Below are 25,395 nucleotides of genomic sequence, written 5' to 3'. Positions count from 1 at the left end.
GAAAAAGAAGAACAAGGCAAACCAAAAATCAGTAGACAGGAAGAAATAATAAAGATTAGTGCAGAAATTAATGAAATAGAAACAAAAAGAACAATCCAAAGAATTAATGAAACGAAGAGTTGGTTCTTTGAAAGGATAAACAAGATTGATAAACCCTTAGCAAATTTGACCAAAAGAAAGAGAGAAGAGACACAAATTAATAAAATCAGAGATGAACAAGGTAACATCACAACAGATTCCAGAGAAATTCAAAAAATCATAGGGACATACTATAAAAACATATACTCCACAAAGTATGAAAATCTGAAAGAAATGGATGATTTCCTTGATTTATATGACCTACCTAAATTAAATCAAAATGAGATTAATCACTTAAATAGACTTATAACAAACATGGAGATCCGAACAGTTATCAATAATCTCCCAACTAAAAAAAGCCCAGGCCCAGATGGATTCACTGCTGAATTTTACCAGACCTTTAAGGAAGAGCTAACACCATTGCCTCTTAAGCTATTCCAGGAAATATAAAAAGAAGGAATTCTACCAAACTCTTTCTATGAGGCCAGCATCACCCCGATACCAAAACCAGGCAAAGATAGAACAAAAAAAAGAAAATTACAGACCAATCTCCCTCATGAACATAGATGCAAAAATTATCAATAAAATATTGGCAAACAGAATACAAGAGTATATCAAAAAGATCATTCATCCTGACCAAGTAGGCTTTATCCCAGAGATGCAGGGATGGTTCAATATATGCAAATCCATAAATGTAATACATAATATCAACGGGTTGAAGGACAAAAATCATATGATCGTTCCATTGGATGCAGAGAAAGTGTTTGACAAAATCCAACATCCCTTCATGATAAAAGTCCTACAGAGACTGAGAATAGAAGGAACATATCTCAATATAATAAAAGCTATTTATTAGAAGCCTACAGCCAACATATTACTAAATGGGGAAAAACTGGAAGCTTTTCCACTAAAATCAGGAACAAGACAAGGGTGTCCACTGTCCCCACTTTTATTTAATATAGTTTTGGAAGTCCTAGCCATAGCTTTAAGGCAAGAGACACACATAAAAGGGATACAAATTGGAAAGGAAGAGATCAAGTTATCATTATTTGCAGATGACATGATTCTATACATAAAGGACCCTAAAAACTCTACTAGGAAACTGTTAGAGCTATCAAAACCTAGAGCCATGTAGCAGGATACAAAATAAAATCAGAGAATCACTCCCATTCACAATTGCATCAATAAATAAATAAATAAATAAATAAATAAATAAATAAATAAAGTACCTTGGAATAAACCTAACCAAGGAAGTAAAGAATCTCTACAATGAGAACTTTAAAAGACTCAAGCGAGAAATTGCAGAAGACACTAAAAAGTGGAGAAACATCCCCTGTTCCTGGATTGGAAGAAGCAATATTGTGAAAATGGCAACCTTACAAAAAGCAATCTACACATTTAATGCAATCCCTATCAAAATTCCAAAAGCATTCTTCATGGAAATAGAAAAACCAATCCAAAAATTCATTTGGAATCACAAAGAACCTCAAATATCTAAAATAATACTGAGCAACAAAAATGAGGCTGGTGGTATCACCATACCTGATTTTAACCTATACTACAGAGCCATAGTAACAAAAACAGCATGGTACTGGAACAAAAATAGATATGTAGATCAGTGGAACAGAATAGAGGACCCAGATGTAAGCCCAAGTAGCTAGAGCCACCTGATATTTGATTTATACAATGGAGTTCTACTTAGTGGTAAAGAAAAATGAAGTTATGAAATTTGCAGGAAAATGGATGGACCTAGAAAAGATTATACTAAGTGAGGTAACCCAGGCCCAGAAAGCCAAGCGCTACATGTTCTCTCTGATATGCGGATCCTAGCTACAGATGATTGGGCTTCTGCATGAGAATGAAAATACTTAGTAGCAGAGGCCAGTAAGTTGAAAAGGAGATATAAAGTGAAGAGGAAGGCAGGGAGGAGCTTACTTAATAGGTTGATATTGTGTATATGTAAGTACAATGATTGAGATGAGGAGGTAATATGATGGAGAATGGAATTTCAAAGGGGAAAGTGTCAGGGGGAGGGAGGGAATTATCATGGGATTTTTTTTTTATAATCATGAAAAATGCCAATAAAATTTTTTTTAAGAAAAGGAGATATAAAGGGAAGAGAAAGGAAGGGAGGAGAGTACTTAATAGGTTGATATTGTATATATGTAAGTACAATGGTTGAGTTGGGGAGGTAATATGATTGAGAATGGGATATCAAAGGGGAAAGTGTGTGGGAGGAAGGGAGGGAATTACCATGTGATTTTTTTTTTTATAATCATGGAAAATGTTAAAATTAAAAAAAAAACAGTACAAAAATGTTTTTAGGGCTGGAGAGATGGCTTAGTGGTTAAGCGCTTGCCTGTGAAGCCTAAGGACCCCAGTTCGAGGCTCAGTTCCCCAGGTCCCACGTTAGCCAGATGCACAAGGGGGCGCACGCATCTGGAGTTCATTTGCAGAGGCTGGAAGCCCTGGCGCGCCCATTCTATCTCTCTCCCTCTATCTGTCTTTCTCTCTGTGTCTGTCGCTCTCAAAAAAAAAAAAAAAATGTTTTTAAAAGATCGTAAACACTATATAAAATTTCTGAAACTTTTGTCTTCTGTGTGATTCTTACCTCAGAGTGTTTATTCTACACTATATTACTTAATACTTATTCTGAGGTTCTGTTACATCCTCAATACTTGGAAGTTTTAGTTACCAAAAGAATCTTAATACTTTTCATGATATATATTTTCTTTAAAAGTATGAGTATAAAAATCATTATGTACTCAACATGGTGGCTTAAGGAATCTAGTGCTCAAAAATTATCACATTTGCATTATGCTTTACATCAGAAAAAACTCTAAAGAAATACTTCTAGCTCCTCTTTAGAAGTACAAAGATTACAACAGTTGTCTTATAGATTTCCGCAGGATTTCTCAAATATAATTTGGAACAAATATATGTAAATTAAAACTAAAAAAGCTGAATCCAACACTTGACTGGGTAAAAAACAGCCACTATGTTTAATACCATAAGAGAAATGGTAACTTCATGAACTTTAATATAATAGCTTTTGATGAAAACTTAAGTATTCTTTTAATACCAGCAAATAAAACAAATAGGTCAATTCTGTTTCTTCAGGTTTTTTAAAAATTTTATTTATTTGAGAGAGAGAGGGAGGGAGAGAGAAAGACACACACACACACACACACACACACACACACACACACACACACACACACAGAGGGGGGGGATGGGCTAGAGATACGTAGCTCCAATCTCCTTGATAATTCTGTGTAATGTTAGTGTGCTGCATCTCTCTGTCACCATGTGGCCAAGATGGTAAAAAATAATGTTCTATATAGTGTACTGTGCTGTAACCCAGATGTTTTGTGAATTAAAGACTTTTTTTTGAGACAGGGCTATAGCTCAAACTGGAGTCTGAGTTCTATGATTCTAGGCATGTCCCACCATGCCCACTATTAAATACATGTTTAACTTACAATATTTCAAGTTATGATAAGTTTATCAGTATATATCTACTTTGTAAATCAAGAGACATTTGCAATGAAAATAACATAAGTGTTTATTAATAGAAATCAATTGAAGGTTATCCATCTAGCAGAGTAGTAACCAATACTGTAAGCAATGAGTTACTGATTCACATGAAGCAACATAAATCAGTCTTAAAATAATTATATGAGGGGCTGGAGAGATGGCTTAGGGGTTAAGGTGCTTTCCTGTGAAGCCCAAGGACCCAGATTCTATTCCCCAGTACCGACATAAGCCAGATGCACAAGGAGGTGCATATGTCTGAAATTTGTTTGCAGTGTCTAGAGGCCCTGTCTTGCCCATTCTCTCCCTCTCTCAAAGAAATAAATAACAACAATTTTTTAAAGTAATTATATAGGGCTGGGAGAAATGACTTAGCAGTTAAGGTGTTTGCCTATGAAACTTAAGGACTCATGTTTGACTCTCCAGGTTGCACATAAGGCAGGCACACAAGATGACTCAATTGTGCAAGGTGTGCACAAGATGGTGCACACATCTGGAGTTCAATTTCAGTGGCTGGAGGCTCTGTCATGCCAATTCTCTCTCTCTCTCTCTCTCTCTCTCTCTCTCTCTCTCTCTCTCACACACACACACACACACACACAAACAGTAATAAAACAATTTAAAAATATGAGTCAGAAAAATCCAGGCCCTTCTCACTAGATAGCATCTTTCTCTATGTGTTCTTTCTGTAAGAAATCCTAGACAATACAAACAGGTAGGTCTGCACTAACATAGAGCAAACGATTATTCACATGAGAGGAAGATTGCAAAGAGACAGAAAGGTTGTGGTTATTGAATATGTTTCTTAGCTTCACTGTACTGATTATATATATTTTATATATGCATCTAGACACAGTTGTTATGGTGGTTTGAATAAGATATCCACCATAGCCTCAAGTGTTTTGAATACTTAGTCCTCACCTTTTTGGAGGAGGTGTGTCACTGGGGGCTGACATTATGGTTCATTGGTTGCCAGTTTGCTAGTTCTAACTAGTTTACTCTTGTTGTTTCCTGCCAGCTGCTGTGTCAAGATATGATGTCCAAGCACTCCTCTATCATCCTTTCCTTGTCATGTTAAAGCTTCCCCTCAAGACTCTAAGTTAAAATACTTTCCTCCCATGAACTGCTTTTGGTTAGGTGTTTTGTCCAAGTAATGTGAATGTAACTACAACACATGTGTAACTGAGGATGGCTTTACATATCTGCATTACATATTTAAATTGACATGTACATTTGGGTGAATAAAAATCAAGTTGTTTATTTATGGGAAGATTATTATATTTCAACTGCATTTCAATGAAATGCCTTAAATCTGAAATGAAAATTTGATAAGCATCTCATCTTATGTTTTGGTCCATGTATGCACATTTGTGTGTCAGCAGGCACATGAGCACATGTTTATGTGTGGAGGTCATAGAATATCCTATGGTGCCATTCCTCAGTTGCTAGACAATGTTTTGAGACAGGATCTCTAACTTGCCTTGAACTAACCAAGTAGGCTAGACTGGCTGTTCATCGGGCCTCTGGGACCTTCTCTCTATCTTCTGAGTATTTGGATTACAAGTGTGCTCCATTGCATCTGGCATATTTTAATATGTGTTCCAGTATATCTCAGTTCGTCATGATTTCAAGGCAAGCACAGTGCTGTCTAAGCTTTTCTCACAGCCTTTGATACCCATATCAAAGGAAAAATACTTTAAAAGATACTAATTAACTATATCTTTATTATAACATATGAGATATACTTGATCAATAATTCACATATATCTTTATTTATTATTTATTTATTTGAAGGAGAGAGAGAGTGAAAGAGAGAGACAGAATGGGTGTACCAGGGCCTTCAACCACTGTAAATGAACTCCAGATGTGTGAGCCTCCTTGTGCAACTGGCTAATGTGGGTCCTGGCAAATCAAGCCTAGAAGAGGGGTCTTTAGGCTTCACAGGCAAGCACTTAACTGTTAAGCCATTTCTCCAGCCCTCCCTTACACTTTTTATCCACTCTTTTTATACATACAGATGTACCTAGTTCTAGTTCAACACTTCTCAAAAGATAAAAGTGCATAAAATACATGACTTTCATTCAAGACAAGTAAAATTCTGAGAATGTCAGACAACAGGTCACTATCACTGAACTTCCTTAAACCAAGAAACTTCTCTAGATAGCAGTTTGTCATGGAGGTACCCATGTATTTTCTATTTCTTGCCAATGTTAGTGAAGTGTTCTGTCTATAACATCTGAAAATGCAACTACAGTTGAACATAGGGAGATTATATTCCTGTAGATCACCATGACACAAGCATTTGTCTCACTTCTTTATTCAAGAATTATTCATCTCTCAATTTGTCCACTCCACATTTTATACATATGACTATTTGATGACTCCCTCAAAGTTTCATAGTTTTAGACTTTTAAGAAAGAATATAAAATGAAATTGGCATGAGGTATGTGGACTGCAAATTCTAATAGGCAATTATACTTACAATTTTGTGAATTTGTTTGCTTTCAAATTCTGTAATAAATGCCACAATTTACTGCTTTCATAATAATAGTTAAAATTATTCATTTGCCTTTTTAAGGTGCTCCAGTCTTAGCTTTTTTTTTTTTTTTGGTGTTTTGAGATAGGATCTCACTCTATCCCAGGCGGACCTGGAATTCACTATGGAGTCTCAGGGTGGCCTGGAACTCACAGTGATCCTCCTACCTCTGCCTCCCAAGTGCTGAGATTAAAGGCATGCACCACCATGCCCAGTTTAGTCTTACCATTTTGAAGAATACTTAAAAAACTATACCATATTAATTGGATTGGTCCTTAAATTATTGTAAGTCATTGTTGAAACATTCTTTCACATGGCTATCCTAATTCATATGAAAACTTAACTTTCCCTCTGAGTTTACATTCAGTCCATCAACTTATACAGTACTGGGGTTCAAGAAATGAAGAGAGACTCTTTCCATAGGCCTCTTTGAGAGAATAGTCACTTTATACTCCCTCCTCCCCATCTTAAAATAAGATGGCATATAATTGCTTTATACAATTGCCTTTGATTAACTATAAATTCATTAAAGAACAAAATACTGCCTCCCATTAAAAATGGTACACTTTATTTCTTTGGGTAAGATCATTTGTGGTTAGTCAGATAGTGCAGGAAAGTCTGAATGATCACTCGATATTAAACCTCAGAAGTAGAAGTTAAAAATAAACAGAAGGCATTATGCGTGTGGGGGAGCTGTTTGAGTACATGTGTGCCACAGAGGTCAGAGGTCACTCTTCTTCCTCCAACTTCCTTTTGAGACAGAGTCACTGTTCTTTTGACCTCTGGACCTTTGGCCACTGCCTCCCATTGCCATCTGCACTTTGGGAATTCAAACACATCCTCCACTTTGATTCTGGCTTTACATAAGTGCTGTGGATTGAATTCAGGTCAGCAGTCTTGCCAGTCTTGCAAGCAAGTGCCTTTAACCACTGAGCAATCTCTTCAGCCCCAAGGGTGTTTATTATTTTTAGTGAAGCAAATATTATACAAGTTTTGTTACACCATGATTTAATGTGCACCCTTGGGGTTCATCCACAGATTGCAGAATTCTCTGTAGCATTGGGACCTATTAATATTAATATAATATGACCTTGAGAGATTTCCCTTCCTCTCCAGGGCTTTAACCTGGTTCTATAAACTATTGAGAGAACAACAGATGAGACAGTGGTCACAAAGTTTACAAGGAAGGAAGAATTTTCCAAATCTGAGGAATTAATCTTGAGATATATTTTCTCTCTCAAGGTGAATTTCTTCTATGTCAAGTATTTCTGGATATAGAGGAACAAGTAAACTTGGAGTCATAAGATTTGGGTATGCCTTCCTCTTCACCTTTTATTTTTAGCAAAGTTTAAATTTTGGTGCCTTAATCTGGAAATTGGAGTTCATTATCACTATCTCACAGGGAACAATTAATTAGGAGATTATTAATTCGATTATTAAAATAAAGCAATATGAAAACAACATTGTTTAAAGTTATTATTTATGAATGGTAGGAAATCAGAATAAATTCTCATAAAAGCATCCCTCCTGCTTTATGGTGGTACCCAAAATACTTGATAGCAGATGTAGAAATTTAGTCAATTTACCTAATTTTTTTTGTTCTTTAGTATCCTAATGTAAAGCACAGAAAAAGGCATCCTGTCTAATAGGTGCGGTAAGGATAGGAAGAGCTAACATGCATAAAACATCTAGCTTAATGTCAAGAATATTTGTTTGTAGCACAACTGGATTTTGTTTGTTTATAATTTTAGCTACAACCTAAAAGCATGCCCATGAGCATTCCCATCCCAGGGGACTCATCATTAGGGGAACCTTGGCCTTCTTTCTGGCATATGCAGCTCTTTCTTTACAATGCATATTCATAAATGTTAATATACTATTATTGAAACTGATAAATTACTATTAATTGTTATTTTCATAGTGGGTTGACCTACCACATTTAAATCCAGGAATTGTTACTACTCACATGTACTCAAAAACATAGACTCTATAACATAATCTTCAGGTCAAAGAGAAAAAGACAATGTGAACAGAGGATAATTTCATTCTATGTAGGACTCTTTCTCATTACCTTTTCTTAAAAATATTTTATTTATTTATTTATTTATTTTAGAGATGGAGAGAGAGAGAAAGAGAGAGAGAGAGAGAGAGAATGGGCACACCAGGGCCTCCAGCCACTGCAAACAAAACTCTACATGCATGCGCCACCTTGTGAATCTGGCTTACGTGGGTCTTGGGAAATAGAACTTGGGCCCTTTGACTTTGCAGGCAAGTACCTTAACTGCTAAGCAGTCTCTCCATCCCCTCATCACATTTTTGATGAGCCTCACATTGATGTTAAACTCACTTCTTCCAAGGGCAATGTCTTTCACTGCTGGTTTTTCTTTTCCTTCTATACTATAAGAAAATTTAAGTTTTTAATGAATTCTATCTGATTTTACTGTTTACTCATCATGAAAAAGCTCAAAAGCTCTTCAAATATTGAAGACAACTCTTATTGTTTCTCTCAACAAAATACCACATAGAAGGTTTCATAGCAGAAACATGGGAGATGCGGGGTCAGTAATCAGGCCTGGGTTTCAATCTTCCATCAGTTACTTTCCAGCTGATTGAGTTATTAAACCTCAGTGCTTTACTTTGCTCTCTTACTTCATTGAACAAAGTTGTTTTAAGATTAAAAAGAACACTGAAACTTAAAAACATGATCACTGTGCCTTACAATCTTTTTCTTCATATTAAATCATTTCTGAATGAGATTATTTATATTCATGTTACTGATTTATATTTTTTCTTTTAATAAACTTTGCTAATTTTGCTTTTGAACTGGTTTATGAAAACACTTAAGCTAATAATATTTTACTACTTATTAAAGCCTGTTTTATTTTATTTTTTTAAATTTTTTTCACTTATTATTATTTACTTATTTGAGAGCAACGGACAGAGAGAGAAAGAGGCAGATAGATACAGAGAGAGAGAGAGAGGGAGGGGGGGGAGAGAGAAAGAGAATGGGCGCGCCTGGGCTTCCAGCCACTGCAAATGAATTCCAGATGCGTGTGCCCCCTTGTGCATCTGGCTAACATAGGTCCTGGGGAATCGAGCCATAAACTGGGGTCTTTAGGCTTCACAGGCAAGTGCTTAACCACTAAGCCATCTCTCCAGCCCTAAAGCCTGTTTTAAATAGCAATATTCACTATAGATATTTGTGTAATCTTTTAAATGTTTATGTAATTGATGTGAAAACTGTTAATGCTATTACAACATGCAAGAGAGTCTAAAGAAGTGGTTATCAGGAGGCTTTGAAGTTGGGATTAGAGTCAGTTTGCAAGGTTGGCAGACTAGAAAAGAATGTATTTCCTGTTTCAAATCAGACCATCATCTTATTTTTGAATGATTAATATAGTAAACTTTAATATAACTGCTCACTCAAGGCTACTGATGATTCAATTATGACATACCTCCAACAGGATCACTATCCAGGGGGAAATGAATGGGTTCAAGATTCAATAACATGTATTCCCCCACAAATTCTTATTCAAACATATGAGAAAACTCAGTGTTCCTGAGACTAGGGCAGGAAGAATTTTGTGTAGACATTAGTGTGGACTATAAATAGTAGATTTAAGGACAGTTTGAACTTGGAAGATCCTAGCATGCTCAAGAGACTAGGTTTGATCCTAACAATACTATTGTAAAATCCATCATGATCCTGGTTGGGAAAAGTAAATGAATCCATCTCTTTTTTCTCATCTCTTTTTGACATATTTTGTTTATTATTTACTGAAGTGCTGACATCTAAAAGTTTTTAGATTTTCATTTACTTAAATGTGACTCTAACCTAGAAAAGACTTCATAATGAATAGGATCACAAACATTGTCTTGGAGGTTTTCATTTTTCAGTCATAAACACTTAGATGTGATTGGCATTCTTGTGAAGTTTTTTTTTTAATATTTTCTTTATTGTCATAGGTACACACTACTTCTCATGGTTTTTTGTATTTCTCTTGGTTAATAATGTTGAATATCTTTTCCAATAGTTATTTGCCATTTGTATGCCTTTTTGTTAATACAGTATGTTCATTGCATTTACCTTTTTAAATTTAGAATTTTTAGATTTTTATTGAGTTTTGCGTTTGCAAAACATAGTATGAATGCCATTTGTTGTGGGATATACAACTTGTTAATATTTTTTAGAGTGAGTTATTTTTCCATTCTCCTTCCTATAATCAAGTATTGTAGAGGTTTTAATATTTTAATTTTGAATCAATCTTAGACTTAAAGTTCCAAAACTAATATAGTTTCCAACTATCCAATACCTAGAATTCACTAATAGCAACATGTTACATGCTACATAATTTTAGTTAGAGTTCAGGAAATTAAAATCTCTATAATTGTCATTAATTGATATCATTATTACCAGTGTACCAGCTAATGTTCTAGTCTGGTGTCAAAACACTCCCAAGGAACTGTCATTTAATTTTATCAGCATTTTTCTTTAGTACTCTGCAGTTCTAACAGTTCATCAAGGGGAGAGGGGCTTCCCAAGTCACTCTACAGTCCATAACAGAATGTTGACTGATTTTATCATGTGTAGGTCTTGTGTAGTACCCACATCTGCAGTGAGTTCATGAGTGCAATGGTCTTATGTTCTCCAGACGACATAGTGCCACAGCATTCCTCCCCAGTCTCCAGCTCTTACATTGTTTCCAATCATCTGTGATGTATGTATCCCATGTAACACAAAGCATTCACTAGACACATTTTCAGCACTTAATCTGCTGTGATTCTCTGCATTAACTGTCTTCTACTGTCAGAAAGAAAACAAAAGCTTTTCTCATAGGGTCTGAGAACAGAACTGATCAGCGGATATAAAGATTAATATTTAGAAGACAAATTGACAGTACATCCATTTAGCAATATAACAATAGTAAGTTATTCCTTAGGGTATAGATGCTTCCAAGCCATGGATGGACATTTTATTGGATTTCAGTAACAGGCATGAATCACTTCTGTGGAGTGAGTGGGTCTCAAATGAAATAACAGAGTAGTTGGTGACCTTCCTAATAGTCATGTGACTATTACAGCAGAGAGCAAGAAAACACAACTTTAGAATTAGCTATTTAATATCTAAAAATTATCTTAGGGTTCACATTGGAATTTCAGATTATATACATTAGTTTTGGTAAAGCTGATTGAGTAGTAATTTTGAGTTTTTCAATCTATGAATAAAGCTTATTCCTCTATTTACATGTCTTCTTTCATTGTTTTAAGCAATATTTGATTTAAAATATACTGATCTTCCATTTATTTGGATAGGTACTAAATTGTGTGTTTTAAAGCTGTGTGTGGTGGCTCACGTCTTTAATCTCAGCACTCTGCATAGCTTAGGCGGATCACCATGAATTCGAGGCCACCCTCAGAGTACATAGTGAATTCCGTCAGCATGGGCTAGAGTGAAACCCTACCTTGAAAAACAAAAACAAAAACAAATTATATGTTTTGCTGTTATTACAAAGGCTATTGAATTTATAAGATTTTTGTTTATTGACATATAGAAATGTGAGAATTTTTCTATATAATGATTTACATTTACTGGTCTTGCTTAATTTACTCAGTAATAGAAGGTATTAGTGTAGTTTTTGAGACCTGTTTTTAAATAAGCATATTGATTGCAAAGGGAAATTACTTTGTTCCTATTCATTTATTATCTGCTACTTTGTTTTCCTTTCTGTTCTTATGGCTAAGCCTCCAAGTATGGTATTAAATATTTGTTATTTTATATTATGTATTCATGTATTTGTTAAATATTAAATATTTTAATATTTATTAAGGTAGTAAGAATTTGTTACTGCTTTTTTTAAGTACTATGTTTCACTACCAGAATTTCTACCTGCTATATTTTCTGTGTCTCTCCTGAGACATTTATCTTTCAGGTTATTTCAAGTCTTTATATATAATTTATGAAATTTTATATTATATAAATATTTTAGTATCTTTAATAACACCAGAATTTGGGTCAATTCATCATCTTTTCTTGAGAATTGATGGAATTCTCTTATTTGTTTCATACATTGAATAATTTCATATTGTATTGTGGACACTTACTTCATTATTTAGACACACTTCATATTACATTATTTAAACTCTAGATTATAGGAACTTCTCAGGAAAATACTGATTTGTGTTTGGTTGTTTGTGTTAATGGTTTCTTAGTTCAGTTAATATCCACATAAGCAGTTCCTTCTTTGTCTTCTGTGGCAATGTTTTCAATATTGGATTCAAAGCCTTTAACATGTTGCATTGTGTTTGTCCTTTGTGTACCCCTAGAGGTTAATCTGTGTAATGCTACTGTAGATCCTCTCTTCCATTATCCCCTTGTCTGCAGAAATGCACACACCATCAACACACACACATACACACACATATGAAAGAGAGAGTGATCTCAACAGACAGACTCTAGAAACTGAAGTTTCAGTTTCTTATATTGCTCTCACATATACCTGAAACTGACAGGACTTCTTAGCACAGCTGTGGGAGGAGGACAAAGAGAGGAAAGACATGGAGGGCAGAGAAGAAAATGAGCAGAAAATGGGGAGGAAGTAAACATCATCAGTTTCTGCATAGCTTAGGATAACAGCTATCCATGTCCAAACATGAGTTAATGACTGATTGAAATTTCATTATCCTGAAAGATCATGACACACTTTGGCAATTTTAATTCACTTTAGCACAAAATCACAAGAAAAAAACTGACAAAAAGAGCTTAAATTCAAATATTTATTCCAATATATTATTTCTTCTGGATCTTATCTTCTTCATCTTCTCTGATTCCTTCTGTTTACATTCAGACTTTTAAGGAAATTTTTTTTTCTATGCTGAGGTTTTCATTATAATATGTGAAAAGTATAGATCATAATAACCTTAATCCAACTTGACCAAAATCAAAAGTCCCAGATTATACTAGACTTTTTCTTATCTTTCTGTTTTTATGTAGATTCACTCCTGTCTCAGAAGCTTATTAAAAGATGAAACCAACGTGTCCATTAGAAAGCTCCTTCGTTTGATATCAGGGTTTATGTTCTGTTGAGAAGTCCAACTTTCTGACATAGATGCAGAATCTCTCAGCAGTGACTGAGTTTATCTTGCTTGGAATCCCATACACAGGAGGTCTGGAGACCATGCTTTTAGTTCTGTTTTTATTTTTTTACATATTCACTCTCACAGGAAACTTACTTATCTTACTGGCAATTGTATCCTCCACTCGGCTTCACACTCCCATGTACTTCTTCCTATGCAAGCTGTCCGTTTGTGACATATTTTTCCCTTCTGTGAGTTCTCCCAAGATGCTGCTCTACCTCTCAGGAAACAGCCCAGCCATCTCCTATGCCGGCTGTGTGTCCCAGCTCTTCTTCTACCACTTCCTGGGCTGCACTGAGTGTTTCTTGTACACGGTGATGGCCTATGACCGCTTTGTGGCCATATGTTACCCTCTACGCTATTCAGTAATCATGAGTCACAGAATATGTGCAATCCTGGCCACAGGGACATCATTTTTTGGCTGCATTCAGGCCACATTTCTAACTACTCTCACCTTCCAGTTGCCCTACTGTGGCCCCAATGAGGTGGATTATTACTTCTGTGACATCCCAGTGATGCTGAAGCTGGCTTGTGCAGATACATCAGCCCTGGAGATGGTTGGGTTCATCAGTGTAGGCCTCATGCCCCTCAGCTGCTTCCTCCTCATCCTCACCTCCTACAGCTGCATCGTCTGCTCCATCCTGCAGATCCGCTCTGCTGAGGGCCGACACAGAGCCTTCTCCACCTGCAGCGCCCACCTCATGGCCATCCTGCTCTCCTTTATGCCAGTTGTCCTCATTTACCTGCAGCCCACCCCCAACCCCTGGCTCAATGCAGCTGTGCAGGTCCTGAACAACCTAGTCACACCCATGCTGAATCCACTAATCTATAGCCTGAGAAATAAGGAAGTGAAATGTTCTCTGAGGAAAGTTCTACAGAAAGTGGCTTTTCTTCCTGAGAAAGGATCATAAACTGACACTTTAATGATACTGAGCTTTCTACAGAAGATTTTTCCTTTTGTGTGATGGAGAACAGATATCATCACTACATCCTTTTCCTAATTATAAAGTCAACAATTGAAGGCCAAAGGAAAATTGCTCAAGGCCAAGTAACTAATAAATTACTTTAACATGAATGATCATATCTTCCCACTTGGCAAAATATTTGGAACTTTCTTTTCATGTTCCTGGTTTGTGATCTTCTCTTTATACTCTCATTTTTTCTTTTCTTCCACATTCTAGTACTTCTTCTTCATCACCCTCATAATCATAAAATTATCTCCACAGATAACTACATTGAATAAGTTTTGTTAATAGTCTATAGTTACTAAAAAACATAGGAGATATTCAACCACATGGCTTTGGATGACATTCTGTGATGTCTAATAAGTTGTTTGAAAGAAAAATAACTTCTAGTTGGGACAAAAATCAATTCTATCAAAGATAAATTAGAGTTATGGTATACTGGAGTATCTCTGTTGGACTTAGGCTAGGAATGATGAACGATACTATGCACTGAGTAGATAGGAAAACTGAAGGAAAAGCTGATTCAGATGGCCTTCAGTATTAAAATATTTCAATTTGTCTTTGGAATTTTTTAGCACAATCAAAGGTCAATGCAAATGCCAACATGCCATCTCTAGATACATTGCTTATAGAAAAGTTTGACCTCCAATTTCCTCTTTCTTGCATTCATTTGTTTCTTGTAGCAGTCAGCCAATGAGAGCCACAGTCTTTGTTCTTAAAAGAAGTTTCATTAAATAGAAAACAGGATAATAGTCACATTTTCTTTTCTTTTTTCTTTTTTTTTTTTTGATTAGTTTTGTACTCAGTGAACACAGTCAAGTTGGTACAATTGTTAGCCTCCTTCCTAACCTCCTCCCTCCCCTGACCCCTCCTTGTTGGGGTATATGGGTTATGCATTGTGAGGTTATCCCACAGTTATGGGTAGGAGGAAATGTCTCTGTGTATAAGAAACATAGAAGAGGCAGAGCATGTAGTGAGAACACATATTTATTTTTATTTATTAATTTGAGCCAGAGAGGGAGAGAGAGAGTGTGTATGGGCACACCAGGGCCTCTACCCACTTCAAAGAAACTCCAGATGCATGTGTCACCATGTACATCTAGCTTACATGGGACATGGAGAATTGAACTTGGGTCCTTAGGTTTCACAAGCATGCACTTTAACTGCTAATCCATCTCTCCAGTCCAATAGTCACATTTTCTATTCATTCAAGAAACAAAAAATTATGGACTACTTGCTCACTTGGACAATGCACAGGATATTGAAGTAGTCAGTGAAACCCACTCCCATTGAGGAACTGTCATCTGAACATTCAAAGGTATTGAGGATGCCAAGGTCCTCTATGTACTGTCTTGTCCTAGTTACTTAGAAAACAAACGACCTGTTAATATAATGAAATCTTCATGAAAAATAATAAGCCATTATTCAGAAGGGAAGTATAATACTTAATGAATAGAATGAGTGATTCATTATTTTCACTGTTATAAGAGTCAGAAGCTAGGCTGGAGAGATGGCTTAGCGGTTAAGTGCTTGCCTATGAAGCCTAAGGATCCTGGTTCGAGGCTCGATTCCCCATGTCCCACATTAACCAGATGCACATGAGGGCGCAAGCGTCTGGAGTTTGTTTGCAGTGGCTGGAGGCCCTGGCGTGCACATTCTCTCTCTCTTCTCTCCCTGTCTGCCTCTTTCTCTCTCTGTCACTATCAAATAAATAAAAATAGACAAAAATTAAAAAAAAAAAGAGTCAGAAGCTGTGAGATCCATATTTTCCCCAATATTATGAAATAGTTCTATTTCTTGTATTGGTGCCTTAATATTTAAATAATATGATTATGAATGCTTAGTTCATTGATGGCACTTCAAAAGTTAATAATTATATTTTTGTGAGTCTCAATATTTTTGTAGCTTACATATTATCCCTTCAATGTTCCAGTGTCATAACCACAGAGACTTTCATAATCACAGCATTCAGCCACAAGTCATGCATACCCATACACTTCATTACAATTTTTTCAACATTTGCAGTCTTATGTGATGCTGAATTTTACTTAAGTACCCTTTTCAGCCAAACTTCTTTAACCCTACTTACACCATTTTTAACTTAAATATTTTTATTTATTTATTTGTAAGATAAAGAGAGAAAGAGAGAGAGAGAATGAGAAGGGGCATACCAGGCACACTCAGCACAGCAAATTAACTCCAGACACATATACCATTTAGTTCATCTGGTTTCACTTGGGTACTATGGCTTTGAACCTGGATCATTAGGCTTTGCAGGCAAGCACATCTTATTGACACCTTATAAGAAAACCATATGGAGCAGTGTATGCACCTGCAGTTTGTTTGCAGTGGCTGGAGGCCCTGGAGCATTCTCTATCTCTTTCTGTGTCTCTTTTTCTCTCTCTGTCTCTGTCTCTGTCTCTCTCTGCTCTCAGTAAATAAATAATTTTTTTTAGGAAAACCATAATTCAGCTTGTCACAGAGATGTCAAATTAGACACATAGAAAAATAATAAGTTACCTTATTTTTTAAAAAAGACTAATATAGCCCAAGATAACTTTGGCTTTGGACCTATAGCATTTAACAGCATAATTGCAAATGCTTCTTGTGGGAGCCCCAGTTTTTAGTTTTGATGTTGGGTTGGAATTCTAGAAGGGAATATATCGCTATAAAGATGGAGGAAAATCCAAGACCAGTGAACTCCAACTTCAGGTCTTTGAGCAAGTTATCAAACACTTGAAACCATATCAGAGAAGGGTAAACTATGAACTTTTAGGGAGAGTTAAGATTAACTGGGAATGCAAAGAAAGAAAGCCCAAGTCAAAAGAAATCCCTCTCCCTCCTTTCTAATCAGGCTGGAAAAGGAGAGGAAGATCAATAAAATCTCCCTCACATAGAGAAGAGACTCTGTAGAAAAGGCTGCCACATGTAGAAAACAAAGCAGAAATTTGTCCAAAGCAAAGAAGTACAGTACACAGGCAAGTGGAAATTCTCTCCCTTTCCAAACTTACTGGGAAGGAGGGGAGGCAGAGGAAACCTCCTCACATAGGGATTAAGAGAGCAGAAGGAAAGGTGAGGGGCTTATATATGTGAGCCAGGCTCATTTATATGACTCAGACATCCAATTAGAATGAGTCTCATCATTGGGCTCAGGAGGGACATGATTGGTTGCTGGGCTCAAGAGGCTGACTCTGGAAGGGCAAGCCTATATATGTTAAGCCCATGCCATGTTAGGGACAGGGTTGTTAGCTGATGCTGCAATTGATGTTTGCAGCCATCTTAGATGAGACTGGGTCCAGTGTGGATTCTAGTCTTGTCAGAGCAGACACAGTGGCAACCATGTTTCCTTGAGATAGTCCCTAGATAACTCCCAGGAAAAAAGGCTCCTTTGTACCTAAAGTGCATCAGTTCCCTTTTGGCCAAGCATTACATGTTGTGTATCTGGTGAATATTGTCATTGCCCTTTGTACTGGGAAGATTATTCCTATGATCTGTTGTAGGTGAGGCTGAATAAGCAGGAGGCAGATCTTCAGAAGAGACAGCAGAGAGAGAAAGAGAGAGAGAGAGACTGGTCAGAGCTTGAAGGAAAGATACTCAACTAACATTGACAGTAGGTGATGAAAGAAGGAGCTTGTATACTTAATTTGGCTAAGAATCAATTGAAATTGTGTAAATATGAAGATTTGGCTTAAGTAACTTCAGTAAGCTAGGAAGTATTAGAAATTACTTAGAGGTCTTAGACATCTTTCTGGTTGAGGGATAGGTCACCTACTGTTGTTTGTTGACCAACACCACCTGACTGAGATGGTAAGAGAGAGTCTTTATTAGCTGTCCAGTGACTGCATATAATTAAGAATTCATGCCTGGATGCATCCCCAACCGTTGAGTTGAGCATCATTTTAAAGGCAAAAAACCACACTATTCAAAACAGTTTGGAAAGTCCCCCAAAGTTTCATTATTTACTTCTATAAAAGCAAGCAAGCCTAGTTACATGAGCGGAAATTAGCAGTTAGCTTGAAGCCTGAAATAGTCATTAGGTCACCTAGTGTCTGGGCTACAAACCCACATCTTTGTCGTCAGTTTTTCATTCTTGGAATCATTTGCTGACCTCTGTAAAAATGGTTGTTCTCAGGCTATGTTGTAGGAGACTGTTGTGCTTGGAAGACCCAGTAAACTTGCCAGCTGGTGTGGGATGGGAGCTAACTGTGGGAAAGGCTGTGAACTAGAAGACTCCCCTCCAGAAACTGACCTGACACCAATTTGGATAGAAAAATAGATTTATTCATACTTGTGGACTGGAGCCAGGATAGCTCCTAAAAGACTCTGTCCCTGAACACTACGTGTATTCTCAATTTATAGGTCCAGCAAAAAGCAGAAGCAAAGAAGTATGTGTTCTAGAAGCAAATACATGACAGCTAGCAGGTGTGGTTAGTGCAAGGAAGTAAGGAGGGATGTGCAAAAGGGGTCCAGACGTCCCCAGACTGGGATATTTACTCAGATTGCCTCTTTGGTTCCAGGAGTGTAGGGGTCCTGAGTCACTGGGGAGGGGTCTGATTTTAATGACTAGCAATTTCCTTTGCAGTGGTGACTAAATCCTTTAAGAACCACTGGAGGCAAGTTTGTCCATAGTCTAAGAGATTCCCAAAGATTCTCGGGAGCAGTGGGGAAGAGCACCCAAACAGAATTTCAAAAGGGGAAAACCCACATTTGCAGGGTGTGCAGTGCACTCTGAACAGTACAAGCAGCAGCATCTCTAGCCAAGGAAGGCCTGTTTCCTGGCAGCGCTTGGTAATTGTAGTCTTTAAGGTCTTGTTCATCCTCTTGACACAGCCTGAGGATGGGGGAGTATAGATTCCAAGTTAGTCCCATGGCTTTGGTCACTTGCTGAACAATTTTGCTGACAAAAGGTGGGCCATTGTCTGACCCAATGCTCATTGGGACCCCAGTGTGTGGAATGATTACTCTGGCCAGGACACAGGACACCTCTTGGGCCTTGCCCTTGTGAGTGGGGAAGACCTCTACTCAACCTGAAAAGGTAAAGCCTATAACTAGCAAGTACCAATGTCTTCTACTGGGTTTGGATGTCCATGAAGTCCATTTCTAGATGCTCAAACGGGTAGGATCCCCATATTTGTGGGGCTCAGGGCCCTGCTTGGGGTTATTTTGTACACCCCTTAGGCAGGCTCTGCAGGGCTACTAGGATGACACGGCCAATCTCAGGACCACCACTTATCTGCAACAGATCTTGCAAGGCCATCTTTCCCAGCTTAGTCACTTCGTGGGCTTGCAGGATCAGGCTGGATGCAGCCCTCCTTGGGGCTATAACTTTCCCATCTGAGGTGATTATCCAGCCCTCTGGATTCTTGATTACTCCTTGATCTGTTGCTTCTTGCCTTTCTACTCTATTGTATATGGGCAGAACTGGAAGCACTAGGGTTGTAAAACAAACCTCCTGAGAGGTAGTAGGAAGAGACAATAGGGCTGTGTCTTCATGGAGGGCTGCTTGTTTGGCTGCCTGATCGACCAGCTGGTTTCCCTGACTTCCTTGGTCCTGACTTCTTGTGTGAGCTTGGTAATGTGCCACTGCTATTGCCTGAGGGGCCCAGAAAGCTCGAAAGAGTTGGGGGATTTGGTCACTGTCTTTGATTTCTTTGACCCCAGAGGTGAGCAGTCCTCATTCTTGATATATTGCTCCATGAATGTTCAAGGTGGTAAAGGCACACTGAGAGACAGTGTAAATGGTAGTGTGCTTTCGTTCCCATAAGTGCATGAAGCTCAGCGTTTTGGTCAGACCAGTGATTGGGAAGCAAGCCTTCTTCTGTGACCTGCTCTGTAGTGGTCACAGCATGTCCAGCATGGTTCTCCCCCTGTTGCCAACTTTCGCTCCTGTCCGTGGTTTCTTAGTTTTGGGGTGGGAGTACCAGATGACCACTCATTTTCATCCTTCCCCTAGTTTCCTCTGTCCCAGGCTAACATGATTTCCCAAGTGGGTGACCTCCTCTTGACAGTTCTGAGCCTTCTTCTTAGGGACCTTATATCCTTCCACTTGTAGGAAATGCAGTAGGTCTTCAGTGCCCTTTTCACAGACTTCTCACACAGGAGCTACTAGCAGCAGATTGTTAACATACTGCAAGATTGTGCCCCCAGTGAGTCAGAAGTTTTCTAAGTCCTTTTCTAGTACCTCCTCCAAAATTGTAGGGGAGGGTTTTATCTTTTTCTTTTTCTTTTTCTTTTCTTTTATTTTTCTTTCTTTCTTTCTTTTTTTTTTTTTTTTTTTTGAGGCAAGCCCAACAGACTGTCCTTTTTGCTTACTTTTTTAATTAATTAATTTTTTTCTTAGTTAGTTTTGTACTCAGGGAATACAGTCAACTTTGTACCATTCTTAGGCTCATCCATGTCCTACCCCCTCCCCTTGACACCTCCTTCTTGAAGTATATTGGTCATGCATTGTGGAGTTATCCCACAGTTATGGTTAGGAGAAATGTCTCTGCATATCATGACCCAGTGTGTGGCTCTGACATTCTTTCTGAACCCCTCTTCTGCAAAATTTCCCTGAGCCATGTTGGGTTCATTTTGGGTCTGCTTCAGGGATGAGGTGTTGGAAGCCTCTGTGTCTCTAGATATCTTATTTGGACTTCCGGTCAAGATGGTGACTGCCTAACTGTGTCACACATCCCCAGGAAAGAAAGGCAAAGCATTAATAGTTCACTGGGTCTTTTAGGGAAGAGAAATCTCTAATAGATCGCCAGTGGGAGGGTGCAGAGGATGAAAAAGGGAATTGCTGATTCCCCTGCTCGGGGGTAGCCCACCAGTCCTCCAATCCCCCAAGCTGCCACAGTACGCACAGTCCCAGCTTCAGGATACTCCCGCACTTCCTGTAGGAAAGGGGACCCAGGTCAATATAGTTCCAGTTGCCTCACTGCACCGGGGTGATCACCCTGCTACCCCCGCCCATGAGGGACCTTGGGCAGGCTCCGCCCGCTGGCCTGCTCAAGCTCAGGCTCCATCAATCTAGCTGTCCGACACATGCATGCACCACCCATCTCCACCTGTGCAAGCTTATCCTGCTCTGCCAACTTGCCCACTTACTGCTCGGGCACTGCCTGTTCGCCAGCTCGGGTGCAATCCCCTGCCTGTCTGTAGTGCTGCCCTCCTGCAGGTATCTGCTGCGTGCAAGCTCAGACTGCTTCTGTGTCCTAGTGTCTCGCCTTACATGAGTTTAGGCTGCTTCGGTGCTTGGTGCTTCAGCATCCCTCCAAGTGAAAGCTCAGGCTGCTTTGGCACATCACCACCTGAGAGCTCAGGAAACTTTGGTGCCCCTGCCATGCAGGAGCTCAAGCTGCTTTGGCATTCCACCAGGTGAGAGCTCAGACTGCTTCGCATCAGGCTTCAGGCTGCTTCAGCTTCCCACTATGCATGAGCTCAGGCAGATCCACCCACCCAAGTGTTAGCTCAGGACCACTCTACCCATCTGCTTGCCTGCCAGCTAGCTCAGGCCAGCTCTCCCAGCAGCACCACTTCCCCAGCCCATGGAGACCCCAGTCCTACTCTCCCAGCTCAAACACTGTGATGAGCAGACAGCAGTGGAAAAGAAATAACTTGAAAAATCAAATGCAAGTAAATCCAGTAAGATCACCCAGTCCTATAATGAAGTCTCTAGTCAAAACATAGAAGAGTCATTAGGATCAGAACACCAACATGAAGCTATGAGCAATGCAACCCTGACCAAGCTACTGGTAGAACTTGCAGAAAAGCAACAAAGGACCAATAATACTGTGGATGCTGCCATCACTAGACTAGACCTAATAGATAAGAAAATGGGAGCAGTTCAAAGACAGTTAAGAGATGTGAAGGAGAGTGAAAAAAAAAAAAAAGAGGACCTCAAAAATCAGCTGGTGATGCTAAATGAAGACATAAAGAAATGCAAGGATGAAATCCAAGAAGTATCAAGAAAATCAGAAAATGATGTGAAAAGGGAGCTTGACAGAGGGATGGAAACTATACATAGAAAAGTAGTAGAAAATGCAAACCTAATTGAACAAGCCCAAAACTCTCAAGAATAGAGTCAGCCATGTGGAGGATAGAAATTCCAATCTGGAAGACAAGATGGAAGAAACAGTTTGAGTGTTCAAAAGTTTCAATAAGTTCAAATATTTCTGTGAACAGAACATGAGGGAATTGTGGGATACATTTAAACGTCCTAATATCTGGATCACTGGAATTCCAGAAGGAGAAGAACTCCAGACCAAAGGCATGGAGAACTTATTAAACAAAATAATTGAAGAAAAATTTCCCACTCTCTCAAAAGAAAGGCCCATCAAAACACAAGAAGTTAACATCGCCAAACAGATTGGACCAAAGGAGAAACTCTAAGACATACTGTTATTAAGACTAAACATTGACACCAAAGAGTAAATCCTAAAAGCAGCTAGGGAAAAACAGCACATCACTTTTAAAGGTAACCCCATCAGAATTACTTCAGACTTCTCATGGGATCTGAAGAGTCAAACACAGGTCCACAGCCTTCTCAGGCAAGCACCTTGACAGCTAAACCATCTTTCTAGGCCAGTAGGGAGTTTTTGAACCGTTGGCGCAGGCAACCCAATGTCAATTTCCCCTTTGAATCAGTCTCTGAGACTTACCATTCAAAGACAAATAGGGGATGGCTTATTTCTACTAACCTCGGGCAAAAGAATGCATACTTCAAGCCCAGGCATGAAGCCAGCCACCATTGGGGGTATCAGGATCTGCAAGGTATACTGATTGGGGACTACAGCATGCAGGGATTCAATAGCATCATTAACCCTATGGAAGTCTTAAGCTGGTCAATAATCATTAGTCCCTGGATTCTGCAGTAGGAGCAAGGGGATGTTCCATGGAGATTGAATTTCTTGTAGTACTCTCTCATTCTTGAGTCTTTTGATGGGTGGGAAGGAGAGTTATCCCAAGTTGGGCCTCCAGGGAAATTGGATATTGTCTCTGTCTCACTGAGGTGGCACTTGGTTTTAGTGGTACCACCAATGATGATGGGTTGTCCCTGTCAATGCCAATTCTCTCCTTGTATGTCCCAGAATTGGGGAAACTGCTCCAGGTACCAGTTAATATTTGTGGCATTTTGAGTCCTTTCCTGTGTTGCCCCCTGTGAGACCTCCATTCCTCTTCTGAGTGGTCTTCCAGCATCAATACAGGCAGGGGGCCAGGGATAGACATGGGTTCATTTTTCCAGCTAGCCATTCTCACTGTCTGGAGGACTCATCACCTTTCTTCAGAGTCAGTGAGCATAATGATGAGTTGGTGTCAATTTTCCCAGGTTGGCCTATGGGTCTCCACAATGGAAGACAGCAAGTGTATCATGGCCTGGAGTAGGGTGGCTTGTGCTGCCACCAGTTTAAGAGGTCAGTGGTGGTGCAGGGCTGACAGATGAGAGTGGCTGAACCTGCAATGTTTCTGTGGTCCTCTTGTGGGAGGGGTGGCATGTTCTGCCATGGGCAGAGGGTTATGGGTCTTTCCCTGGATTTTAGCTGGCCAGAGGCAGGGCAGTAGCCCCATGTAGTTATTAATTCTGACAGTACCGTTGGGTAGAGAGTCAGAGCTGGTGCCCATGGTGGGTCCAGGTCACCAAGAAAAGAGACAAGAGGAGCCTCAGCAGGTTGGTTAGTAGGAGGGAGCTTTTCAGCATGGCTCCCTGGGAGCTATGGCTAGTAAGGAGGTGGCACAGTGTCCTCTTCTGTCAATGCTGGGAGGAATGAAGTTTTGGTTTTGCGGGTTCAGGTTTGGTGCTTCTTGCAACCAAGATAGCTTGGGATGAAGGGCCTTGGGTCTGGTAATGGATCCATCTGGGGGAGTGGGGGCAGGAGTCTCTGACCAGCATATACCAGGAATCAATGTATGGGAAATGGTCTGAATGACCTGGCATTTCCATTCAAATTTCTTGGACCCGACTAATGAGGATCAAGTCCAAAGTTCTGTCTGATGGCTATACAACATGGAATATAAGTCAATCAATTTCACCTAAGGTCCTCAATTTAGAAGGTTTCATCTTGACTCCATAGTCATCAGAAAAACCATTCTTGAAATTATCAAGCATGGTCTGTAGGATGGACCATGGCTTGCACCAGGAGTGTGGTGAGCCCATACTTGGATGAAGGAAGGCATGGGAATTTCTGAACATGCGCTTAGACCAGTGTGGTGCATAGGGTGAGATGAAGAAAATGAATCTCTCCCTCAAGAAGATGTCCACCTGCCCAGTCACCTGAAAGGAAACTTAAAGAAGCCATACCATAGGTCCATGGGTATAAACCCCATGCCTGGTCAACCCTTCTATTACAGAGGGGTGAATACCCACTAAGGTGAACTGCTTCAAATGGAATCACATTTAGGGCCAAATCAGATCCCATGGGGCCATAAGAACATTATAACCATTCACATATTCATTCATAATCACTCAGAAGTTATACATTCCCATTTTAAATTCTGGTTTGACCTGACCTGTTATGGACTCCAGTGCCACCTCAATATAGCCTTGAAGCTTCAGATGCAATCTCCTGTGATGTGATCAAGCTAGTGCCAGCTCCCAGACCTAGCTATCCTGTGGTTTTACATTATACTGATGTCTGCTCTGATCTTGTCTTCTTCCATTCAGAGTTTCTGGTCCAGGGCTCTGCAGTCCCCCTGGGATGCCTGGAAGAGAATCCTGTAATACAGTCATGGATACACACTTCTTGGTTCCAGGGACCTCTAGCGGGCTTCAGAGTCATGGAGCGGCAGCCCCTCAACAAATGGGGTCTTGGCAAGGAGATCTTGCTGGAGCCTCCAAATTAAGAGATCCCCTTCCAGATATTGACACAGCACCATATTTGGTGAAAAAGATACTTATTCAGGTTTGCATACCAGAGCCAGGAGAGCTTCTGAAAGATTCCTAACCTAACACCATGTGTTCTCTCAGTTTATAGTCTCGGTAAAAAGTGGAAGCAAGTAAGAATATGTTCCAGAAGCAAATATGTGAAGTTTAGCACCTGCAATTGGAGAAAGGAAGTTATGAGGGGTGTATAAAGGGGGAAATTTCAAATCTGAGCACTGGCTGTCTGCAGACAGCAGAGCAAGGTGGGCAGCCTCAGGCCCCATGGCAGAGTGGGGCATGACTACTTC

General features: G+C 39.2%; 1 protein-coding gene across 1 annotated transcript; it reads left to right on the top strand.

Moving 5' to 3' along the window:
* The first annotated feature begins 13,254 nt into the window (after positions 1 to 13,254).
* Positions 13,255 to 25,169, top strand: LOC101599143 (olfactory receptor 149-like). The gene is made up of 5 exons (XM_012951697.2): positions 13,255 to 14,163; positions 15,736 to 15,765; positions 16,900 to 17,004; positions 18,607 to 18,632; positions 24,890 to 25,169. The coding sequence occupies exons 1-5, from the start codon at positions 13,255 to 13,257 to the stop codon at positions 25,167 to 25,169; spliced, it is 1,350 nt and encodes a 449-aa protein (XP_012807151.2).
* Positions 25,170 to 25,395: the final 226 nt, after the last annotated feature.

Source organism: Jaculus jaculus, chromosome 3 (assembly GCF_020740685.1).
Source record: "Jaculus jaculus isolate mJacJac1 chromosome 3, mJacJac1.mat.Y.cur, whole genome shotgun sequence".
NCBI lineage: Eukaryota > Metazoa > Chordata > Mammalia > Rodentia > Dipodidae > Jaculus > Jaculus jaculus.
This window is presented reverse-complemented; position numbering and strand designations above follow the sequence as displayed.

Coding starts and splice junctions, on each gene's coding strand:
- LOC101599143 (XM_012951697.2), top strand. CDS start 13,255: ATGCAGAATCTCTCAGCAGTGACTGAGTTTATCTTGCTTGGAATCCCA. Junction 17,005..18,606: donor TGAAACCATATCAGAGAAGG/GTAAACTATGAA, acceptor CTCAATTTATAG/GTCCAGCAAAAAGCAGAAGC. Junction 18,633..24,889: donor CAAAAAGCAGAAGCAAAGAA/GTATGTGTTCTA, acceptor TCTTCCATTCAG/AGTTTCTGGTCCAGGGCTCT.